The 23,333-nt window shown below is 41.4% G+C and overlaps 1 protein-coding gene across 1 annotated transcript in view; it reads left to right on the forward strand.

The window, feature by feature from the left end:
- The window catches only part of CSMD3 (CUB and Sushi multiple domains 3), a 712,581-nt gene extending 695,433 nt beyond the window's left edge, over window positions 1-17,148 (forward strand). The window contains exons 67-71 of the mRNA XM_056854045.1: window positions 2,841-2,999; window positions 5,306-5,418; window positions 8,473-8,560; window positions 13,562-13,697; window positions 16,943-17,148. Of these exons, the coding sequence (XP_056710023.1) occupies window positions 2,841-2,999; window positions 5,306-5,418; window positions 8,473-8,560; window positions 13,562-13,697; window positions 16,943-17,102 (656 nt within the window). The 3' untranslated portion in view covers window positions 17,103-17,148. The remainder of the gene's footprint in view (window positions 1-2,840; window positions 3,000-5,305; window positions 5,419-8,472; window positions 8,561-13,561; window positions 13,698-16,942) is intronic.
- The last annotated feature ends 6,185 nt before the right edge of the window (window positions 17,149-23,333 follow it).

The raw sequence follows: 23,333 nt of genomic DNA on the forward strand, positions 1-23,333 counted from the left end.
TGAGGCAGTGTTCATGCATATGCTCCCTCCCTGTGATTGGGGGTCCTGCTCTCCAAATGTGGTTGATCATGGGGAGGGAGCATATGTGTGTTGGTGCTATGCTCTGAAGCCAGCAATCACACAGGGATGGAGCCACTGCACTCATGCGGGCTCGCCATATCCATGTGCTCAGTCAATGTGTGTAGGGGTCATATGTGGAGGAATCCTGTTACATTGCCATTGAGGTTGCCTGAGAAGCATAGGATGCTGACAAATACAGCTCTTCCTATAACTAGACTTGAAGGGCTGTCATATAGAGGATGGTGTGGAGTTGTTTTCTGTTGCCCCAGAAGGTCGGACCAGAACCAACGGGTTGATATTAAATCAAAACAATTTTCGGCTAAATTTTAGAAAGAACTTTCTGACAGATAGAGTGGTTCCTCAGTGGAACAGGTTTCCCCTTAGAGGTGGTGGGCTCTCCTTCTTTAGAGGCTTTTAAGCAGAGGCTAGATGGTCATCTGTCAGCAATGCTGATTCTGTGAACTTCGGCAGATCATAAGAGGGAGGGCAGGAAGGTTTGTGTCAGTGTTTGGCTCTCGTGGCCCTTCCTTACATCCCCAGGGTAATCCTGATTGCCACGTTGGGGTCAGGAAGCAATGTTCCTCCGGACCAGATTGGCCAGGGATCCTATAGGGGTTTTCCCCATCTTCTGGACATGGAGTAGGTCACTGGAGGCTTGGGAGGAGGTAGTTATGAATTTTCTGCATTCTGCAGGGGATTGGGCTAGATGGCCCTGGTGGTCCCTTCCAGCTCTATAATTCTATTATTCTAGACCCTGATGCTTCCCAATGCTTCTCTGGTATTACAGTTACATCAGTGCAGCTTGGTACCACCATATATCCAATTGATGTCTGTGTATCTTCAAGGCATGCTGGTACAGGGCTTGGTTACCATCCTAAACCCTTCGGAGGCAGGGCTCAGGATAGTGATGTTAATATATCATGAAAAAATCATATGTTAATGCTGTAACATCTTTTTGGTAGAAGCATAGGCTTGGATCCTATACTTTGTTTCTTTTAGCCTATCTCTTTGTCTGTTGTAGAGGTGGTCCTGTGCTGTGGAACACATCTGTCTCATGCCAGGCACTTTCCAGCTTCTTGAAATATTTTGATCTTGCATGAGAAGAAGTGCTTAGTGCCAGAGGAATGTGCACCCTGCAGTGGAGTTCCGTCTCTCCAACAGTAAAAAATGCACACAAGTAGAAACAAAGTATAGGATCCATAGTATTTTAGCCACCAGAAAGAATTTCCATCCAAAATATTGTTGAAGGCTTTCACAGTCAGAGTTCATTGGTTCTTGTAGGTTATCCGGGCTGTGTGACCGTGGTCTTGGTATTTTCTTTCCTTACGTTTCGCCAGCAGCTGTGGCAGGCATCTTCAGAGGAGTAACACTGAAGGACAGTGTCTCTCAGTGTCAAGTGTGTGGGAAGAGTAATATATAGTCAGAAAGGGGTTGGGTTTGAGCTGAATCATTGTCCTGCACATTACCTTTGATACTTTTTGCAGGCTAGTTTTGGGGCTATAAATGTTTTCATCAATTTCAAGTGGGTTTCATTGTCATGGTTTTTCATCAGAAAGTATGGTGTGTCTGATGTGGTGCAGGCACGGTGAATTATTTGTTGGAGATACTAGTCCCCTGAATGAAGGACCTACAGTTCTCATAGTTCCTTGGCTGGCAATAAACTTTAAAGCGGTTTAAATCAGCAGTGCGGACATGGTTCTATCTCATTTTTTTGTATCATTCCGAACCAGCTGACAGTAACATTTCTTAAGTAACCTGCAATCCTTTTTTTCAGTTATCTCTCAAGCAGCTTTGTAAATGTTATCAATCCAAGATTTTAAAATAACAGATAAGAAACCATTTCTCATAAAGTAATTTTTACAAGTAATACACCAGTCTAGTGCTATAGTTATATCCTCAGTTCCAGTAAGAATTCATAACAGCAGAGAGATGTTGGCAAAGCATGGCAATATCGGAATGTGACCCTAAATTTTCACAGTAAAGGCAAACACATGGTTTTGATTGATTTACATGAAAGCATTACAAAAAAAAACAAAAAACTAACTAACTAGAAGTTGATTGTTAGGATGGATCCTTTAAAAATCCATGCAGTATTCCCACAGCTTATTCCTGAGCCTTGCGGTGGCCGGAGACAACAGAGGTGAGGCGCCATCGCAGCAGCTCCAGAGAGGCTCCCCAGCTGCTGCAGGCCTTTAAAAAAGCATTTTTTAAAGAATAGCAAAGAGAATGGGCTTCCCCCCATAGAAAACAGCGATGTTGTGCAGGGGGGCGTTCCCGGGCTGGAGGGACTTTGGAAGCTGACTACCATCAGCTCTGCCCCCGGGAATGCCCCCACGCCAGCACCAGATATCTCTTCTGAGATTTAGCTCCAGAAAAGACTGCAGCGTTGGAGGAGCGGCATGCAGTTCCACAGTGCCCAGGCTCCAATGGAACTGCCCCCCACCGCCAGGGTGCCTCTTATTCTGTGAGAAGAGGCCACTTACGCTGGCAGAGGGGTCACGCCGCCTCTAGAGCACTTTCATCCCCCCACCTCAGGAATGGGCTGTTAGAGTTTCCAGTTCAGGCAGGTACAGTTAAAGCTAGCTCAGTGATGAGTTTCTGGGCACCATTCCTGCGCATTATGCATTTAGATACAGGGTTCTTTGAAGACCATAAATATAATTTCCAATAACAAGAAGTAATTGAAGAGGAAAGGGTAATGAGCATCTATTCTCATTGTAATCAGAGTTACTGCAATCCAAATATGGCAAGGCTCACTAACAGTTTTGACATTTTTGCAGTTCCCGATGATGTGTTTGCCCAAAATTACATATGGAAAGGCTCCTACAATTACAAAGGCAGAAAACAACCCATGACCTTGACAGTGACTAGTTTCAATGCAACATCAGGAAGAGTGAATGCAACGCTTACCAACAGCAATATGGAGCTGTTACTATCAGGTATGGCATTGGATGAGAAACAATAGCCATATAGTTCTCCATTTAATCCTTATAATTTAAATGTGGGGGTTTTTTTTGTGTTTTTTTTTTTTTTGCATAAAATAATGGCTTTACATACCACAATTTGAAACAATTTCTTTGGTCGCTCATGAAAACAGGCAATGTATTGAATAATAATTTATTTGCATTTTATTTATTTATTTTGTTACTTATTTGCATGTTATTTATGCCTTAACATGTCCATATTGTATTGTACAAATACTCGTTTTCACTGGTTAGAAACATTTATTTGTTTTTTTGTTTGTTTATTTATTTTTAAATTTGTATCCCACTCTGTCTCGGCCAAAGCCAGGCTCAGAGCAGCTCACATCATAAAAACATCATTTACAATACAGGCATTAATACAGTTAAGCCAGTGGATTGGCTGAAGTTTCCATCAAAGAACATCAGTGGCTGTTTTCATACTGAATAGTCATTTTAGTTCAGTGACCACTAGAACTAGCCAAAGTGATCCTTGAGAGTTTGCTAGGGTAGAAAAATCTAAAGAGATGTACTCAGAAAGCTAATTCATTTGTCGTGCTTACAAAATATCAATTTAACTTCAGCTTTTTAATATTTTCATGAGCACAGTAATTATTTGGCAGTGATAGGAGACATCTGGCAGTAGCTGGATGCGTGCTCCTTCTTGTTGACAGATGTTGATAATATTTTAAAACATTAGATTGCAGTGTGGTCTTCAAGCCTGATCCTACAAGTTGGTGGCTTCAGCACCAACAGACCATGTTTTCACTGATGCTCTAAACCAGTGGTTCCCAAAGTGGGCAGTACCACCCCCTGGGAGGGGATTACCTAGGAGGGCACTAAGAAGCAAGGGGGCAGCAGGAGGGCACTAGAGGTGGGCCCCTTCAACTGTGTTGTTCACTAATATACAATAAATTAAGCTATGGCACCATGCTGGCAAATTTGGTGGAAAAGATCAGAACTTTCCCCCTACTTTGAAGAGCTGATACCACTTGATCAAGTTAATCAGTTTTGTTGAATAAATTTCAACTAAAAAGTTTTAATTTGATTTTGAATAGATGTGAAATTAATTGTTACTGTTTTGAAATTTTATTGTTAAGGGGCGAAAACGCATGGTTGCTGTAGCCTCCTTTATTCCCTGTTTCAGCCAGGATTCAGCCAGGATCGAACGCATGCGTTTCGCCGAACGTGCGTTCGATCCTGGGTGAATCCTGGCTGAAACAGGGAATAAAGGAGGCTAAAGCAACCATGCGTTTTCGCCCATTATCTTCTTTAGTGAGTCATGCAAACCCCTATTTTGAATAATGTTTTTTATAAGATAGGGTAGGGGGTGCTGGGGTTGAGTTTGTGGAACCAAGGGAGCAGTGGTCAGAAAAGTTTGGGACCACTGCTATAAACAATACAGATCTTGTCAGCAGCACAGCAGAATTCCTGGTCATGGACAGGTGCACTGTAGAAGCACCATGGGTTCCTCTTAAATGGTGTAGAAACAGGTACTACTGAGGAGTAGTGCTCAGGTAACTCAAGAAACCAAAGAATTTCTTTAAGCAGGTACAAACCTGCATTGGTACGCCATAATCTGCAACAAATTTTAGCAGGATAAAAGGGACAAGCAACATATTTCTTCAGATCTGCCCCTATACAAAATGTTATGTGAAGGCTGTAGATATTACTACTATTATTGTGGTTATTATTAGATTGTGAACCTTCCTCTTCCATCGATGCACAATGTCCTGCAGGACTGGGTTGAAAAATATCCTGACAGGATGTAATGCAAGGGTGAGTCTGATCAGGGACAAGTGGGAACTGTCCATATATGTACACCTGCCTCTTACAGGATTTAGCACTGAGCCATGCTATAGATCCCTGACAGCTGCATTTTAATGCATACTGAGAGAGAGATCAGTTTGTGTTTAGCTCATAGCTATGCGAGGGAAATTTGCATGGTGTCCATGCTGTTCCTTGTTGCCCAGAGGACCATTAGCCTTATAATTCAGCCAGCTCCAGCAACGACAGAAAAGCCATAGGAGGAGTGTTGAGGATGAGAGAAATTGGGGAGAAATCAAACATTGCTGTTTTTAATGCATAATTATCCAAACAGGTAATTTTTCTGGTCCATTGCTGAATATCTGGAAAGGTTGCAAACCACTGACCTTCACGTTTTCCCCATGTCAGCATCAGGAGTTTACATAAAATGTCTAAGGACAGCTCCTTTCCTCTCTCTCTCTTTTTAGCTCCAGTTACTTATAAGTGGCACAGATCAACTATTTTTTTACATTTTACAGGGGTATATAAAAGCCAAGAAGCCCGTTTAATGCTCCATATATATCTCATTAAAGCACCATCCCACACTTCGCTGAACAAACTGAAGGAGGAGAAATGGGCAATGGATGGTTTTGTGAGTATAGTTTCGGCAAAATATAATAGTGTCTTAATAGCAAATGGTGGCTTGTGCATGAGACCTGAACAATAAAGGTGTTGCACAATGGAAGGTAATTAGCAGTGTTGAAAAACAGGATCATGTGGCTACTAATGGGGCACCAACAAATGTTGGTACTACAATATAGTGACATTCTAAAGAGTCTTGGGAAATGCCACTGACTGATTGCAAAGGTAAAAATAATCTTTAATAGTACCCCTGGGTTTTTTTAGAAAATAGCAACCATTTTCAACATACAGTACAAGCAGCCTCCTCATTGTTACCTTCCAAAATCCCTTTTATTTTCACTTTATTGGAACAGCATGCGATACTTTCATGCCCCATAATATGTTGAAAGCAGGTGACTGCGGCTTGCATTTGTATGCCACACAATACCAGCTGCACTCTTTATAACATTTCAATCAACTTATTTTTGTTTTATTTTATTTTGTTTTGCCGCCCTAGTACCTGGCACTCTGCTGACCAAGGGCAGAGAACTAACCCCACCATCAGGCTTCACTGTGGCTCAGTTCATTGTGTGGCACTGGAGCCATGAGCCATAACCAGCAATGGGGTCATAGACCATAGAGGTGGAAGATGCCCAGGGCCTCGGAGGCACTGCAGCGGTGCTTCGTAGGAACTCTTGCATTATAAGGCCATATCAGGAGAGAAGGGATATCACCACAGATGCTTCTTCAGGCTCACTGGAAATGATATATGCCAGGCCCATCCTATTTAATCAGGCAGTCAGCGTTTGGCAGGAATGTCTTCCTGAAAAGGATTGGTGTTGTTTGGTTCTTGTAGGTTATCCAGGCTGTGTAACCGTGGTCTTGATATTTTCTTTCCTGACGTTTCGCCAGCAGCTGTGGCAGGCATCTTCAGAAGAGTAACACTGAAGGACCACGGTTACACAGCCCGGATAACCTACAAGAACCAATGATTGGTGTTGTTGTTTTTCTCTCTTGCAAGGAGAGGTTGCCATGGCAGGTATTAGGCATTATACCCCATTAAAGTCCCTCCCCTCCCATAGAATCCACCGTCCAAAGTGGCCGTTTTCTCCAGGTGAACTGACCTCTGTCACCTGAAGATCAGTTGTAATAGCAGGAGATCTCTAGCTACCATCTGGAGTTTGTATTATGTATATGGCAATTGTTATATAAATTGTTACATTCTTGTATTAGAGTCTGTTAGGAGTGTTTCATCAGTATGGTAGCATGATTTAAACATTGCTTATATTGCATTTGAATTGGCCACAGTGCTGTTTTTGCACCACCTGGAGATTGGCAACCCTATGTGCAGACCATGGGCAAGTATTGTATCTCTGTGTGTGTCTGCTTAGTAAATATGATGTTACTCTGGCTATGCATGGGATAGGAATAGTGCTTATGGAGTTTCTGCAATGCCACAGTCTTTCTGCTAGCAGAAGGATGTCCCATGCTGCAGCTTCTAGTGCTTTAGCCAAAACAAGAGTACAGGACAATCCCATGCTGCCACATGGTTGTTGGTGATGGAAAGTGCCATCAAATCGCAGCTGGCCATAGGGTTTGGAGGTGGTTTGCAATTGTCTGCCTCTGCATGGGCTGTGAGAGTTCTGAGAGAACTGTGCCTGGCCCAAGGTCACCCAGCAGGCTTCATGCAAAGGAGTGGGGAATTGAACGCGGTTCTCCAAATTCGAGTCTGCTGCTCTTTACTACACCACAACACGAAACTGGTGATATTCACAGTTCCTTATGCATGGTCTATTAATTGTCAGCTAGACTTGAGTCTAGTAGCACCTTAGAGACAAACAAGAATTTTGACGTACAAGCTTTAGAAAGTCAAAGCTCTCTTTGTCAGAAAGCTCATACCCCGAAAATCTTGTTAATCTCCAAGGTGCTACTGGACTCAAATCTAAGTGTCCCACTGCAGACCAGCATGGCTACCCCATATTAATTATCCCATGACTTTGGCAATTGAGCTGTTCTCATGTCAGTGGTACATGGAATGCTTTTAATAACTCACCCAAGTCGCATGAACTCACAAGCCTGGAGGTGTTGATGGTGATTTTTTCAGTTCCAGCAAGGGGGTTGTTTGAATGCTGTCAGCACTTGCTGATCTGATGCACAGATACTTTCATCATTCAGTCACATCCTGATCACAGGGGCATACTGGAAGTCAGTCTGGATATGTTTCAGGAGCTAGAACAGCACAGATTGTTTTTTGGGGTGGCGGCTGCTCACTGATAAGAGTCACGTGACTCAATTCAGCTTGTCCACATTCTTGCACACATTTATGTATGCTTGAATTCCATTCAGTGAAACAGAGCTAGATTACAGTCTGTAAAAGATCATCCTTTTACAAAAGGAGTCAAAAGCAGCTTCAGATAACACACGTCTCAGGTTTCTTACATGGTTTCAAAGTCACATACGATTTATTTTCTAAAGTGTTCTTAAGAACTCCTTGTGAGAGATGTACAAAGCAGCCACACTGAAAAAAATATTTATTTTTTAATTAAAAACAAAACAGTAAAGAAAAGAAAAAGCAATTACAAGCCATGTCATGATCACAGTTATAATCAAATCAATTACATCAAACAGAAAAGAAAGTGAAAGAATGTACCAACAATTAATATATATATACCAACAGTAATATAATGAACAGTATGTAATAAAAGGCAGTAGCGATATATGAGTAATGTATAAAAAAGTAGTAATGGCCATTAAACAATAATTATCCTGATATTTTTAGCATAAGCCATAAAATACTGGGTTTCTTTTTAATCTTTAGTTATTGTAATCTCAGATGTTAATAAAAATAATAATACAGTTGCGGCAATTCGGGCACAAAGGCATCTAATGGGCCCACATGTCCTCTTAGCCCAACTACCTCCTGCTGAGAAAATATATTTCCATGTAAAACCCAGAATAGGTTTGAGTAGCTGAATGATTTAAGTGCCTCAATCCAAACTGAATATAAGTAGCTGGTGCATTTGAAGAAGTGTGTGTGTGTGTGTGTGTGTGTACAGTTTGACATAGGTCTTTTCTATCCATGTAGGTTTCAGCTGAACCTGATGGTGCTACCTATGTTTTTCAAGGATTTATCCAGGGTAAAGATTATGGACAATTTGGTCTTCAAAGATTAGGTAACTACTGAACATTAATTTTGTAATATTTAGTTGTGCTTCATTATTTAATTATTAAATCTGTTGGAATGCTGAAATCTTGTGTTTGGAGGGTAGGAGGCAGCCTGCTGAAAGGGTGTCCTAATCTCACCGCCATTTCAGTGAATGGCTGTAGGAAGAAGCTCAACTTCTGCTTTTCAAGATGTCTTCTTGCACTACCACATATTGGGTTGACTGTAGCCAGTGTTTTCACTCAACCTCATCTCATTGTCTTCCTTCCTACAATCCCTTTTTACATGGCTTTTGTCCACACAGGTCCCATGATCCACAACACAGCTTTTCAGGTGGTCAAGGAGGACTTCCTCCTCCCTTTTTCATTAGGAATATGGTACATGCTACAGCCCGATCCAAAATGACCCTTCCCTCTCAGTATCTTCTTTGAAACCTAAATCATCCTGAATGAGATCTATTGAGAAATTTCCTGCTTTAAAGGGTTGTCATTTCCAAGGTAGGGGTGGAGAAACTCTTGCCCCTTTTGGCTGCCCTCGCTCCAGTGAGTGGAGGGGGGAAAATGTGGGGGCCATAGCAGCGTTGGGCAACATGATTAGATCACTTCCAGCTGTGTTTAGATCACTAACCAGAAATGTTAGATTAGATCACTAACCAGAAATGTGCTAGCATTAACAGAAAACTCTATGGTTATATGGAGTTTCGAGTGAATGCTAGAGCTTCCAGCAATGCAGTGATGTCACTTCTGATTACGCAGCTGGAAATGACATCACATCACCAGATGCCATTTCATGAGGCCCTGTTCCTGAAAGTCTCCAGAGGGTTGCCAGTGAAGGACCTATCACATCTAGTTTGGCCCTTGAATCTCATCATATTCTCTTTTCACTTTGTATAGGAGAGAATTTATTTTCTTAAACTAGAACCAATTGATGTCTACCTGACAAATTTTCCTGTTGAGTTTTACTGGGGGGGGGGTGGATTCTTACTTAACTAACATTTCATGACAGATTTTGAATAATTTAGCATTTTATATTTCATCAGCTTTTGAAGCCTAAAAGAACATTCTAATACCTATAAACATCCCCCAGCCCCTTTTCAGTTCCATGACCTGGGTTGGCCTCAATCAATTTATGTTAAAAGTATCATGATTTAACTGGGTGATGATTCAGACAGAATTTTTATTATCATCATTTGTAAGGAGGACACTGGGGAGGCTTAGATATTCATCTTTGTTGCTGTGTACCAATCTCTTTGTTCTCTCACCTTTTCCCCAAATTCCTTGCCGCTAATAAAATCTTACTGCTTTCCTCAATAAGCATATAAAAAAGAAAGAAAATGTTAGGTAGCTAAAAGAAAATATTAAGCTATAAATTGCTGGAGCCCATCTCTTGAGTACTGTCGTATTTTTTTCCCTGAGACTGAAGCTAGAGTATAATTAAATGTTCCTACTTTTCAGGCAGCCAAGTTCCGTTTAGACCAATATACACATTTACAAGAGGAATTAGTTGTTTGGGCTGTAATCCCCTTTTAAGTAGGTTGGTCGCTTTCAAATGCGATAAGTTTATCTCAAATAGAAAATGTTCCTGTAGTTACTATAGAGGATGGATCTCTCCTTGTTTACTGTCAACATGAAACGAAGGAAATACCAACCTAAGTATGCTGAGGAAATCCTTTTGGTCTTGCAAATATTAAAAAAAAAACAGGTTCTTTTTCCTTAGGATATTTTTGCACCAGCTCATTTTTGTTTGATCTGCTACTAAACATAATGCAAGGAGATAGTACTTTGTGCCCCTTATCTTATTTTGCATCCCTGACTTTTCCTGATTAGCTCTTTTCTTCCAGCTTTCTTGACAAAGTAGTTCCTCTTTTAAAAGATACACATTTTGCAAGATCTTCTGACTGCTTCTCAGCATCTGTCCTGCATGACCTCATTCATTATGAAATGTTCTTTTGCAGAAAAAAAAGACAGTGTCCCATTTTGCACATATTTATCAGTTCACCAAAAAGGTTGCCAGGCAGTGTCTGGCAACTGGTGGGAGGGCTGTGGGAGCCACAACCCTAGCTGCGGCGTCATGTCACTTCCAGTTTTTTAAAAAAGTAAGTGACATAGGTAGCTCTAGGAATTGCCAGCAATTCTATGATTTTACCATAGAGTTTCTGGAGATTCCTAGAGTTGTCTATGTCATTTCTAGTTTTTGGTTTTGTTTTTTACTAGAAGTGACATGATGTCGCAGGCAATTGTTGCTGGCAATTAGTACCCCTGGTTTACCATCAGCACTGTGCCCTTTTTATTCTGCTATTTGCTTTCTTTTTGGTAAATGTTTGCTCTGACCATCACTGGCCATTTCCTGTTCTTACAAAGACATCTCAGGGTTTGTCCTTACACTTGCACACATCACATCAAAGCTGTAGGTGTGCTGTATACACCTGTGGGTGTCCACATATGATAACCATAGGACTAAGTCCCATCTATCTGCAAATGGATCTCTCTTTCTGGGTGCCTCCTGAATTGGCGTTCTCAAAAAGGGCAGGAGAAATGTTGTCCGAAAGCTGAGAAATAATAGAATTGGTGGACTGCATTAAAGGGATCTGCAATCTTACCCAGGAGACATGTTCCTTTAAAAAGCTTTATAGTGGAATACCACTCCTTTCCTTCGTTTAAGAGAGAACAAAACATCAGTGCCTGTGTGACAACAGCAGACACCACATTAATTTTCACTTTAATTGGAGACCTGTCTGAGTGCCTAGCATCCCACTTCCTGCATAATAAGGAAAGGGGCACAGTGGGGAAAAAAACTCTCAGAAATAAGAATGAATATTGGAATGTATAGATGGAAAAAATACAGCACCACTACTGGATAGACAGAAAACTGGATGGAAGGGTGAGACTTAGAAAGAATGGCAAATTAAGGAGGTGATATCATAGAATCATGGAGTTGGGAGGGGCCGTACAGGCCATCTAGTCCAACTGCTTGCTCAATGCAGGATCAGCCTAGAGCATCCCTGACAAGTGATTGTCCAGCCTCTGCTTAAAGATTTGCCAGTGAAGGGGAGCTCACCACCTCCCTACCTGATCGCTGTTTGAGAGGCTGAAGAGCCACAGTCAATCAGAGTACATTATGCTGACTGTGATGGAGCACACGGGAGCGCGTATAGAGGCAATGATCTTAAGGGGCTGGGAGAATGAAGAAGGAGAAGGAGAAAGCCAGCTGAGTATAGAAATTGGGACAGGCACTTGCTCACTCACTCAACTGCAGCCAGTTTTGATGACCACACTGTCATATGAACTTGTACTGTTTAATTATTATTATGACATGTTTATGTTTAGTTGGACATTAAAAAAGACATCCACTATACAAAGGAGGAAACTTGTATTTCCAGAGGATATAATAATTACAGTGCAATCCTAAAAAGAATTATACGGTTCTTATCCCATTTTAGGATTGCACTGTAATGGCCCATTCCTGAAAGCCGGAGCGGTCAGGGACAGTGTGGCCGTGTGCTGCCACGGTGCCTCCACAGAGGTCTTGCAGTCACCGCAGGGTTAAAAAGGGTAAAAATTGAAAAAAACAAAAATGGGGGGGGGAAATGGCCCATAGCAAACAGTGATGCTGCGCCAACAAAACAAAAAAAAGTGGTGCAGCAACACCGTTGTGTTAGGGGGCGTTCCCAGGCTGAAAGGGATTAGGAAGCTGCCTAACGGTAGCTCCACTCCCGGAAAATCCAGGGACACCTCCTGGGATGCCAGTGCGGGGACTTGTACTGGAAGAATAGTGGTGGGAGGCCTAGAGGGCCATGCAGCAACCCCAGTCTAGGGGAGCCGGCGTAAGTGTCCCTATGGTGGTGTCCATGCCAGTTTGCATGGCGCAAGTGGCACGGATGCCGGCGTAGGGGTCATTCCGCCTCCAAAGGAGTTTTGGCCCCCAACCTCAGGAATCAAGTAGTAGGAATCAACAGTAGGAATCAAGCAGAATTGAGATGTGACATGCGGTTCTGGTACCAACCCAAATTTCAATCAGACTCTCCCAGCCAAGAAATATGAAAATGACCCAAATTCCATTATTTTCCATTCTTAGTGCGAATTGGTTTTCTAAAATTAATGATAAATTGGAGCATATATAATCTGGTACAGACTTCAGTTGAGCTGCATTATGGATGTGGATATGAAAATTGCAGACACTGCAGAAAAAACAATCCTTGTGTGAATGCACTTGTTGATTTTTTCAGGATTCCCAGATTTTCCAAGATTTTTGTGCATTTTTTTTACCAGTGTGCATTTGGTAAAGCATCACATAAAAAGAATCTGTGAAATCATACACAGTCACATCAAGATTGCTTCTTAGCAGCATGTCACCAGTGTATGTATCTACATTGCTAATGCAGAAGGAAACAAAGGAAGAGAAGCAACCCAAAGGATTCAAAATTTGGAAGAGTAAAATGAAACAAAGGAGAGCTCCTAATGTATCAGTGCAATTTTGGAAATGAAATTCATAATTCAAAAACAAAGAATCATGGAGAAATTGGGATGAGAAGAATTTTGGAAACATTTTATTTCAGAACACTAAAAGATATAAGCAAACTATGCTGATTTTCCCCCTCATTTTTCTGTGTTCTGCTTTCTTAGAGCGGTTTTCTGTGTTCTGCTTTCTTAGAGCGGTTTAGTTAGAGCGGTTCCTCAGTGGAACAGGCTTCCTCAGGAGGTGGTAAGCTCTCCTTCCCTGGAGGTTGTTAAGAAGAGGTTAGATGGCCATCTGTCAGCAATGCTGATTCTGTGACCTTAGGCAGATGATGAGAGGGAGGGCATCTTGGCCATCTTCTGGTCACTAGGGGTGTGGAGGGGGGAGGTAATTGTGAATTTCCTGCAATGTGCAGGGGGTTGGACTTGATGGCCCTGGTGGTCCCTTCCAACTCTATGATTCTATGATTCTTATTGATAGTATAATATTTTGAAATTATGGAGTGAGAAGCATGACTGGAAAAGAAATAATTTTTGTTTTGTTTTTGTTTTTCCAGGACTTAACATGTCTGAAGGTTCAAATTCTTCAAATCAACCACACGGTACAAACAGCAGTTCTGTGGCCATTGCTATTCTTGTGCCTTTCTTTGCCCTTATATTAGCAGGATTTGGGTTTTACCTTTATAAACAAAGGTAGGTATCAATACAAACTTACAACATATATATTTTTGTTGCAAAAAGCTGCAAACAGAGCTGAATATTTGGGCCAGTTTCTCTAAGCTGATTTCAAAGTTCACTTAACTGAGGACCAAATGGAGAGGGGAGGTGGAGAGGGGAGGTGATAGAGCCAGGCTTACAATCACCTTCCCTTCCCCTCCCCACAACAGACACCCTGTGAGGTAGGTGAATCTGAGAGAATGTGACTTGTTCAAGATCACCCAGCTGGCTTCATGTGTAGGAGTGGGGAAACCAATCTGGTTCATCAGATTAGCCTCCGCCGCTCATGTGAAGGAGTGGGGAATCAAACCAGGTTCTCCAGATCAGAGTCCACCACTCCAAACCACCGCTCTTAACCACTACGCCATGCTGCCTTAAGAGATAGATCACAATGGGTAGCCATATTAGTCTGTCTGCAGCAGTAGAAAAGACCAAGACTCCAGTAGCACCTTAGAGACTTACAAAATTTCTGGCAGGGTATGAACTTTTGTGAGCCACAACTCACTTCTTCAGATCAGATATCTGAAGAAGTGAGCTGTGGCTCACAAAATCTCATACCCTACAAGAAATTTTGTAAGTCTTTAAGGTGCTACTGGACTCTTGCTCCTTTTCCTGTCTCTTAAGATATGGATTAAAAAGATAAATAAAGGACAAAAGTTACCCCTTAGACCTTAGTCTCAAAATAGCCTTTCTAGCTAAAACTAGATAAAATTAACAAAGGAACAATATTTTGGGTACATATCTTTGGAGTGGGAACACAACTGAAAATCTAATCACACATGTCCCAGGCCATTGGAAAGAAAAGCTTGAGCAATTAAAAAAAAATAGCAATATGTGCTATGGATGGTTTTGGCCCATCCTCAATATTATCACTAAACTGAATTATTTAGTGCCTGTATACCCCATTGTTCCAGTCAAGATAAATGACACGTTCCTGTGAAAAAACATCCTGTCGAGTGCATACATACACTAACCTCATTTTAGAACTGTCAGGGATGCTTGATAGGTAAGGTTATTTCCCTACATTATACCTTTACTCCCTCCTATTTAAATTATTGTTGTAAATTACTCGTTCCCAGAGAGAAAGCGAGGTTATTCAAATTTCTTGGCAACTCAGGACACTGCAATAAAAAGGGGATGGCTGCATACTTGGCATATTGCTTATATTTTGTTTTTGACATTTACAATATTGCAGCTCATATTTCTTGTACAATTTATCTTACATCCCACACAGTTTACCGGGTTGTGAGAGCTTAGAAGAGCCCTATGCCTCTGAGAAGGTTTATTGCAGATGGTTGTTCCTCTGAAGTCATTGATAATTCAGCCATAATCTGGCTGTGGTAACATCGCCAGCATCTCCCAGTGATTCACCTACTTGTCCGTAGTTAACTAGTAGCTTTTGTACAAAACATTTAAAAGCAATGTATGTCCATCTGTTTTAAATTCTCTCAGTGTATTTGAGTAATTTGAGGACATGTATGAAATGTAATAAAATGTATCAACACTTTCCTACCTGCTATGAGAGGGTAGTGAGAAGAGATGACCCCAATTTTCCTGAGTTCCAATTTACATTGGTAATTTGCATGTTCAATGAAGGAAAAACCTTTCCATCAAATGGCTAAGTAAATTGCATGAAAATTGAAAGTGTTTCTCTATGTTGTATCCAAATTGGGGACAGAAATGGCATGCAAAAGCCTCCAGGGGTTGATGGTTAAGGTTCCATGGAACTGGGGAGTCCCTGTTGGCCCACAATGCTGCAGTGCCTCAGGGAACTTCCCAAGTCTTGGAGAAAGGAAAATAAATTTTCATGGACTTCCAGTTCAGTTTAGAAGGACATTAAAGCCACAGCTCCCATCACACCAGGCAGGTTGATTCAGTGATGCTCAAGCTTGATGAGTTAAGCTGAGGGATTGCATAGCTCCTTTGCCCCCAAGACTCCAGAGCATCCTAGGGGACTGTACAGTTCACCCTGCAATCCAGGACTTGGATGAATGTTGAGGGACAGTCAAAAATATACCAAAAATTGGAAATATATCAACGCACCCCACCATTAAATCAATACTGTTCTGCTCTGCTCTGTACCTTTGCTCATGTGATCCACTTTGTGCCTGGATACTAAAAGATTTAGGGAGATCTGAGATACTAATAAATTATCTCTTGTTTAGGGTCATATGTTACTTTCCACTTAGAGAAGAGATAAGGAAAGGGGATATGTAGGTGGACTATAGTTTGTGCATATGGCAGAATCTCACTCTCTGAACCACACACACACACACACACACACAATTTATAATCAGAGTTTAACAAGGATTTTAAATGTCAGAATGGTTCTCTGTCTTAAAGATCCTCAGCATTATAGCTATTTTGATGAGGCCTAGAATATTACGATTACACTTTCTTCTAATAATATGCCTGCCTGTTATCCAAGTTCAGCAAATCCTCATGTTACAAATGCCCGAGTTACGAACATAAGGAGCAGAAACCAGGAAGGGAGCCTTTCACAGGGTTGCCAGCTCTGCGTGGGGAAATTCCTGAAGATTTGGGGAGTGGAGCCTGTGGAGGGTGGGATTTGGGGAGGAATGGGATTTCAGCATGGTATAATTCCATAGAGACCAACTTCTAAAGCAGCCATTTTCTCCAGAAGAACTCCATCTGCTGGAGACCAGTTGTAATTCTTGATTTTTCTTTATATGTGCATTGAGCAATTCACATATAACATTCAACACCTGTAGAGCTGAACATATGATATAAGCCCCACATTTATCCAGGTTTCATTGTTAAAGTCAAGGGGGTGTTGACTCTTTCTTACAAAAAAGATGTGCACATGTACATGCAAGATGTATATGTGTTCACAGTAACTTGTGAACAGGGGTACAAATATGAGAATATCCCAGGGTACTATAGTTAATGGCAGTGGTTCCCAAACTTTTTGAGTCATAGAGCACTTTTCAGGAGAGAAATTCATCACGGAGCACTAATTTTCACCTAGCACCTATATACTAAACCGAATGACAGCAATATTTTCTTTCCAATCTCTTCACAGAGCACTAAGAGATGTTTTGTGGAGCACCAAGTGCTCTGTGGAGCACAGTTTGGGAACCGCTGGTTAATGGGAAAGCACCATAATATTTGCCTCTGGATTTTATCATTGTACTTGTTTGTGTCAATGACTTAGACATTACATGATTCACCTTTCCTTTCTTCTCGCCTTCTCCCTACAGAACTGCCCCTAAAACGCAGTATACAGGATGTTCTGTACATGAAAATAACAATGGGCAAGCTGCTTTTGAAAACCCCATGTATGACACCAATGCGAAGTCTGTCGAAGGGAAGGCTGTCCGGTTTGATCCCAACTTGAACACGGTCTGCACAATGGTATAACATGGCGACGGCTCGACATTGGTGATCTGAAAATCGAAAAAACCCAGTGCGCATCTAGTTCACTGGTTCAAAAAAAAATTATATATTAAAGCACACTTTTCAGGATTTGCTGGGTCACCTTCTCCTGAGGACGAGAGAGACAAGAGTGGATTTCTTTTCTTTTTCATAAACTGGAAAAAAAATTGCTTCATGGCTACCATGGAGTATTTTACAGAAAACAAGAATTCTGCTGCACTCCATGAGTGCTTATTCACAGTTTATTTGCTTTTTTAAAAAAGGAGATTATTCTAAAAAAAGAAAAATTAAATAAATAAAAATAAAACATATTTGCATATATTGGAGGAGCATCCATTTATCAGTACTTTTGTGCTTTATAAACTGTGCTAGAGGGACTGGGTTTAAAAGAACAATACGAAAGATATATGGTAGAAATTAAGAATTATATTTACAGGAGACAGCAAGTCATTGACTTTTCTGTTAACTTCCACATACTGCATCATTTCCTCAAGGGTTAGAATATGGTCCCGTTCTCTCAATTATACCTTTTCTTTTAAGGACTTTATTCACCCCGTCCCAGTTTGTACCTATGAATTTCTAAGATTACGCCGTGGCCGTTAATAGGCTTAAGCTTTCAAGTACAACCTATTATTTCCGTGCCACAGTGGAATAATTGTCAGCTTCTCAGGTTCTTTTATTTCACAAATTTAATTCCCCGCTCCATTTCTACCTTCACTCTTTTCTTTATACTAACTACTCCTGCATTCGGCTACCGGGGTAGATCCATTATTCCCCCACCTCCTTCCATTCCATGCTACTATTACTGACTGCTGCCAATCCGACAACAGGATAAAAAACAGGACGCGCCCTGTTAATGAGTCGTTCCGGTTTTGTAATTATGCAGCAGTCTATTTGGGAAAGGATCCTTTTCATGCTTCCTCCTTTCTCCTCTGCTCACTGCCCAGTAACACCAATTTGCCCTTCTTGAAAGCTCACAAAAGACGGGAAAACACCACTTTACAGAAACACTAGAAACTAAATTTCAGATCTTGCACCACCATCCCTTTGGCCAGCCTCTGCTTCCATGCTGTCCCCACAGTACAAATGCCAGGAAAACTGCAGTCATTAAAAGGCACACAGGCCCCCAAACTCAAATTCATGCAGAGAGCTCTCCTACCTACCAGGTCTCAGTTTATTGCAATGGAGGGAGCACTTACAGGCACACAATGCCAGAGGCACAGATCTGCCCCCCCTTGTTGAAGTGAATGGGCAAACCCACAGGAGATCCATATGGATTGCAGTTGGGGAGGGGCTGTGGCTCAGTGGTAGAACATCTGCTTGGCATGCAGAAGGCCCCAGGTTCAATCCCCGGCAACTCCAGTTAGACTAGGCAAGTAGGTGATGTGAAAGACCTCTGCCTGAGACCCTGGAGAGCCGCTGCCGATCTGATTAGACAGTACTGACTTTGATGGACCAAGGGTCTGATTCAGTATAAGGCAACTTCATGTGTTCATGTGTTTCCGTGGGCACTGATTTAGGACAGTAATCTAATAGTTTTTTAAAAAAAAGCTTATTAGCAAACCCAGGAGGTTGCTCTGAAGATCTTGGGGAGGTTGTTGGGAGACAGGACATCAAAACCGTTCTTTTCTTGCCTCTTCCTCGGTTTGAAACGCTGCTCAGAAGCTGCAGTTTTGTTTTGCATGGTAGAAAACACAGGTTCAGGAACTTGTGCCTGGATTTTCTATTGTATAGCATTGACTTGCAGCTTAAATCATGGAAATGGCCTGGAGGAAGACCTCATGCAGTGATTCTTCCCTGATTTTCAAAGCATCTGCTAGGGACTGCTAATTCACTTTTTAAAAAAAAGATCCCTTACAAGGGTCTGTCTTGTCTGCTCTGACCCTTGTTGCCATCCAATTCACAGGTAGGTATGTACTTACAGCTTTGAAGTTTGCAATGCTTGCTAGGAAAGGGGGATCATTTCACAATGACAACATTGTAACATCAACATTGGTCTCATGTTAATATGCTATGCTAGCAACTAGTGGTTTTTTAGGAGAGGTCTGAGTGTTCTGAACGCTTCGCCAAAGCAGGGTTAGGCATACGGCTGTGGCTGCCAAGTAGCGATGCCAGCCCAAATCTGTTTTGAAGAAAGATGTCATCTCGTCCACAGCCCAAACAAACCAAAGTACTTGGGACTGAAACTGAATGTGTTGTGTAGACCAAGCTGCGTACGGTGAAGTAATTGAATTGCAAGGTAAGCTGCGGATCAGTTCAAGGTTTCCTGCTGAAATTGGTGGTCTTTGGCTTGTCCAAACAAATCCTGCCTGCTCGTAATCTGGGGAGTCTTTTTTGTTGTTGGTGACGTCCTTTTGGAATACAAATTAATTCCGATTTATCATCTGTTGCAACAGTACACTGTAAATAAGGTGATATGAAAACCGTGATACTAAGAAGGGGGGGGGAAACACACCAAACCAATCAGTTTTTCTTCAAACCCAACTTCCTTTCAAGGCTTGATTGAGGCACTGCACACCCATTTCGTTCACTCAGTTAAAGGAATGAAACTTTTAGTTTTGATTATTGTTTCATAAATTAATTATCAAATGTCATAGTTCATTGTCTTCCTTTTATAGCATGGGATCATCTTGGACTCATCGTTGCTGTACATTAGCCAATGCAAATTATCCGTTATTACATTCTTTCCCCAGACTTGAGTAACTCTGTGAAAAATTTTTTAAAAAATATTGTTATAGAGAGTGCCTACCAAAAACAAAACAAAAAAAACCCCACCTCCCCCTATCTTCGTACCCAGGATTGCTGCTTGGATTTCTATGATGTTTGGTGAATTTCTTATAAACCATTTTACAGCATTTTACGTTGAGAATTCATATGGTTCTGTCCAAAAAAACCGTCTTCTACTAAAAGAACGCTGTTTTTTTAAAATATTTTATATCATCAATTTGTTATTTATTCTTGTTTATTCAAATGACTGCAATAACGATGATTCACTCATTTAATGTTAAGGTTAATACATTTGAGATCTTGTTTAAAATCTTGTTTCTTCTGCAACTGGCTACTCCTCTTATAATAATGCATACACTTTTGTAAAGAAGTCTATTTTTATGGGAAAAAAGGATTTGTAAAAGTATGATGTAAATTTTCAGTGCAATGTAAACAAAATAAAAATGGATAATTGCTTTTGTAACATTGAGCATCCTTTGCAAGAGAAAATTTAGAAGCATACCAGGCGGAGAGCTTGTTGAATAATATAATCGCTCAAGCACATTCAGCAGTTTCTTATTACATTAGATTTCCACGCGCATGCCTTTTCCTCATATGCAGGTAAATTAAAAGCAATCTACCAAGATTCAAATTAATTTTGAAAATAGGAAATGAACCCAGGATGCAGACACTTTGTTAACCTGACCACTTTTAAGCAGGTTAATAAAATGAGCTGCATTGTGCATGTAGATAGTTAGAAAAATGAACTAGATAACCATGTGATTTACATTTATACATAATGTTATGTATATGTAAGATGCAAATGCTGGATCCGGCACTACTTATAACCACAGGCATTTGTCACTGTGTTGACTGATAAAAGTAAACTATCCTTCAGTAGAACATAAGTTTAATGAAATATTTGTGGCTTGGTAGAAATGAATGAGGTTTCCACTCACCCAGTTTAGACAGATCCTCCTGTAGCTCCTGCCAATCCACTTCGGTTTTCATCCTCCTGAATCATTTGAGCTCTGCAAACTTGGCCGCTACACTGCTCACCCCCAATTCCAAATCATTTATGTACAAATTGAATAGCACCAGTCCCAATATTGATCGTTCTGGAACCCCATTGCTCACTCCCCTCCATTGCAAGAACTGTCCATGTATTCATATTCTTGGCTTACTGTCATGTAACCATTTCTTAATCCATAAAAGGACCAGTCCTCTTATCCCAATTCTGTGACTCTTACTCAGGGTTACTGTCAAAATTTTATGCCAGAAAAAAAATTATTAGTCTTTAAAGTGCTACAGGTTTCTTTTGTTTGTGCTAGAGAGCTTTCCCGCAACTTCATTTCACAGGATTCCAAGCATTTGCTTTGTACAGGCCTCAAAATGGGATCTTGGCCTCCAAACACATTCTAAAGATATTTTCAAGATGAGAGTTGTCTCAAAATTGCCATCAGTTTCTTGATTTGTGAATTCAGTAAATATGCCATTAAAATACTGCAATGGATAATTTGTAATCAGAAGGGTTCATTGGCTTGCCTGAATAGAAGAAATGCTTCCTTATTCAACAGGATTGTAGAGAATCCTAGAAGCAAAGGTGATTCAGTATGAGCAAATGGCACTGTGACTGGACTGGGGCACCTTAATCCCACATAATCCATATAATCCCAAATTCAACAATGCCTAGGGTAATTTCAAGAGTAGTTGTTGACACTTAGAGCAGTATAACACTAGAATATAAAAATTCATAAAATTATGAGAAAGTTGCCACTACCTGATCCCAATAAAAATGTAGTTAGTGCAAACCAGTATACTCAAATAAAGGGTGACAGAATAGAGAATGGATGTGGTACTTACTAAACTTCTCCATCACTCTGGGTTGCATCCAGTGATTTTTAAAATTTTATTTATTTATTTTATTTACATTTATAGTCTGCCTTTCTTGCTTGGACCCAAAGTGGATTACACAGAGTATGTCAATACAATCGAGAGGATGGGGTATTCAATAAACAATACAGTAGGATGAAGAAGAAGATGAAGAAGAGTTAGTTTTTATATGCCGACTTTCTCTACCTTTCAAGGAGAATCAAACCAGTTGACGATCTCCTTCCCTTCCTCTTCCCACAACAGACACCTTGTGAGGTAGGTGGGACTGAGAGAGTTCAGAGAACTGTGACTGGCCCAAGGACACCCAGCTGGCTTCAAGTGTAGGAGTGAGGAAACCAACACAGTTCACCAGATTAGAGTCTGCCACTCATGTGGAGGAGTAGAGAATTAAACCCAGTTATCCAGATTAGAGTCCACTGCTCTTAACCACTACACAATGCTGGTGTAGAGTTGTAGAACAATCTATAAAAAGGACTCAAGCATAAGCGTAAGTCTTAACATGACTTATTAAATGATACAAAAATTTCATAGTAGGATCCTCATTTCAGTGAACTTAACATAGTAACATAGACTTAGGCTTGCCAGGCCCCGTAGCTCCACCAGCGGGAGCTTTGCGGGGCTGCGGTTGAGGTGCGCAATGCGCACATGCGCCTGTCGCAGCATGCGAGCACAGTCTGCACGAAGTGCCTATGTCACTATATCCTCAGGTAGGCCATGCCATAAGGTGGTGGCCACAACAGAGAAGCCACGTTTACAGACTGTTGTTGATTTTGCCCATTTGTAGGCACCTGCAGAAGACCTGGTTCAGATGAGGTTGAGGCACGGCTGGAGATGCCACAGCCACGGCGCAGCAGAGCCACCTTCTGAGTGGCTTCTGCAGAAAAGAGCAACCAAAATGATTAGGGGACTAGAGCAACTGTCCTATGGGGAGCGGTTAAGAGGCTTAGGGCTGTTCAGCTTGGAAAGAAGGCGGCTAAGGGATGACATGATAGAGGTCTATAAAATTATGCATGATTTGGAGAGAGTGGACAGGGAGAAGCTTTTCTCCCTCTCCTATAATACTAGAACGCGAGGTCATCTGTTGAAGCTGGAGGGTGACAGATTCAAAACAGATAAAAGGACTTTTTTTTTTTTTTACACAACACATAGTTAAATTGTGGAATTCTCTGCCCCGGGATGTGGTGATGGCTGCCAACTTGGAAGGCTTTAAGAGGTGAGAGGACATATTCATGGAGGAAAGGGGTATTCATGGCTATTAGTTAGAATGGATACTAGTCATGCTGCATACCTATTCTCTCTAGTATTATTTTGGGTGCGGTGGAACACAGGCAGGATGGTGCTGCTGCAGTCGTCTTGTTTGTGGCTTCCTAGAGGCACCTGGTTGGCCACTGTGTGAACAGACTGCTGGACTTGATGGGCCTTGGTCTGATCCAGTAAGGCCTTTCTTATGTTCTTATGTGGCTTGCTGCACTGCGGTTACAAAGTGAAAATGAAATCTTCCCCAAGCCCCGTAGAACTGCTCTATGCGGTTCCTTGGGGCTGTGCCACCATTTTTGCAGGCGCAGGTTTGCCCAGGCAAAAGGGGGCATTCCCTGGTGAAAGGACTCAGGGAGCTGA

The sequence above is a fragment of the Euleptes europaea genome, chromosome 8, assembly GCF_029931775.1.
Source record: "Euleptes europaea isolate rEulEur1 chromosome 8, rEulEur1.hap1, whole genome shotgun sequence".
NCBI classification, from domain to species: domain Eukaryota; kingdom Metazoa; phylum Chordata; class Lepidosauria; order Squamata; family Sphaerodactylidae; genus Euleptes; species Euleptes europaea.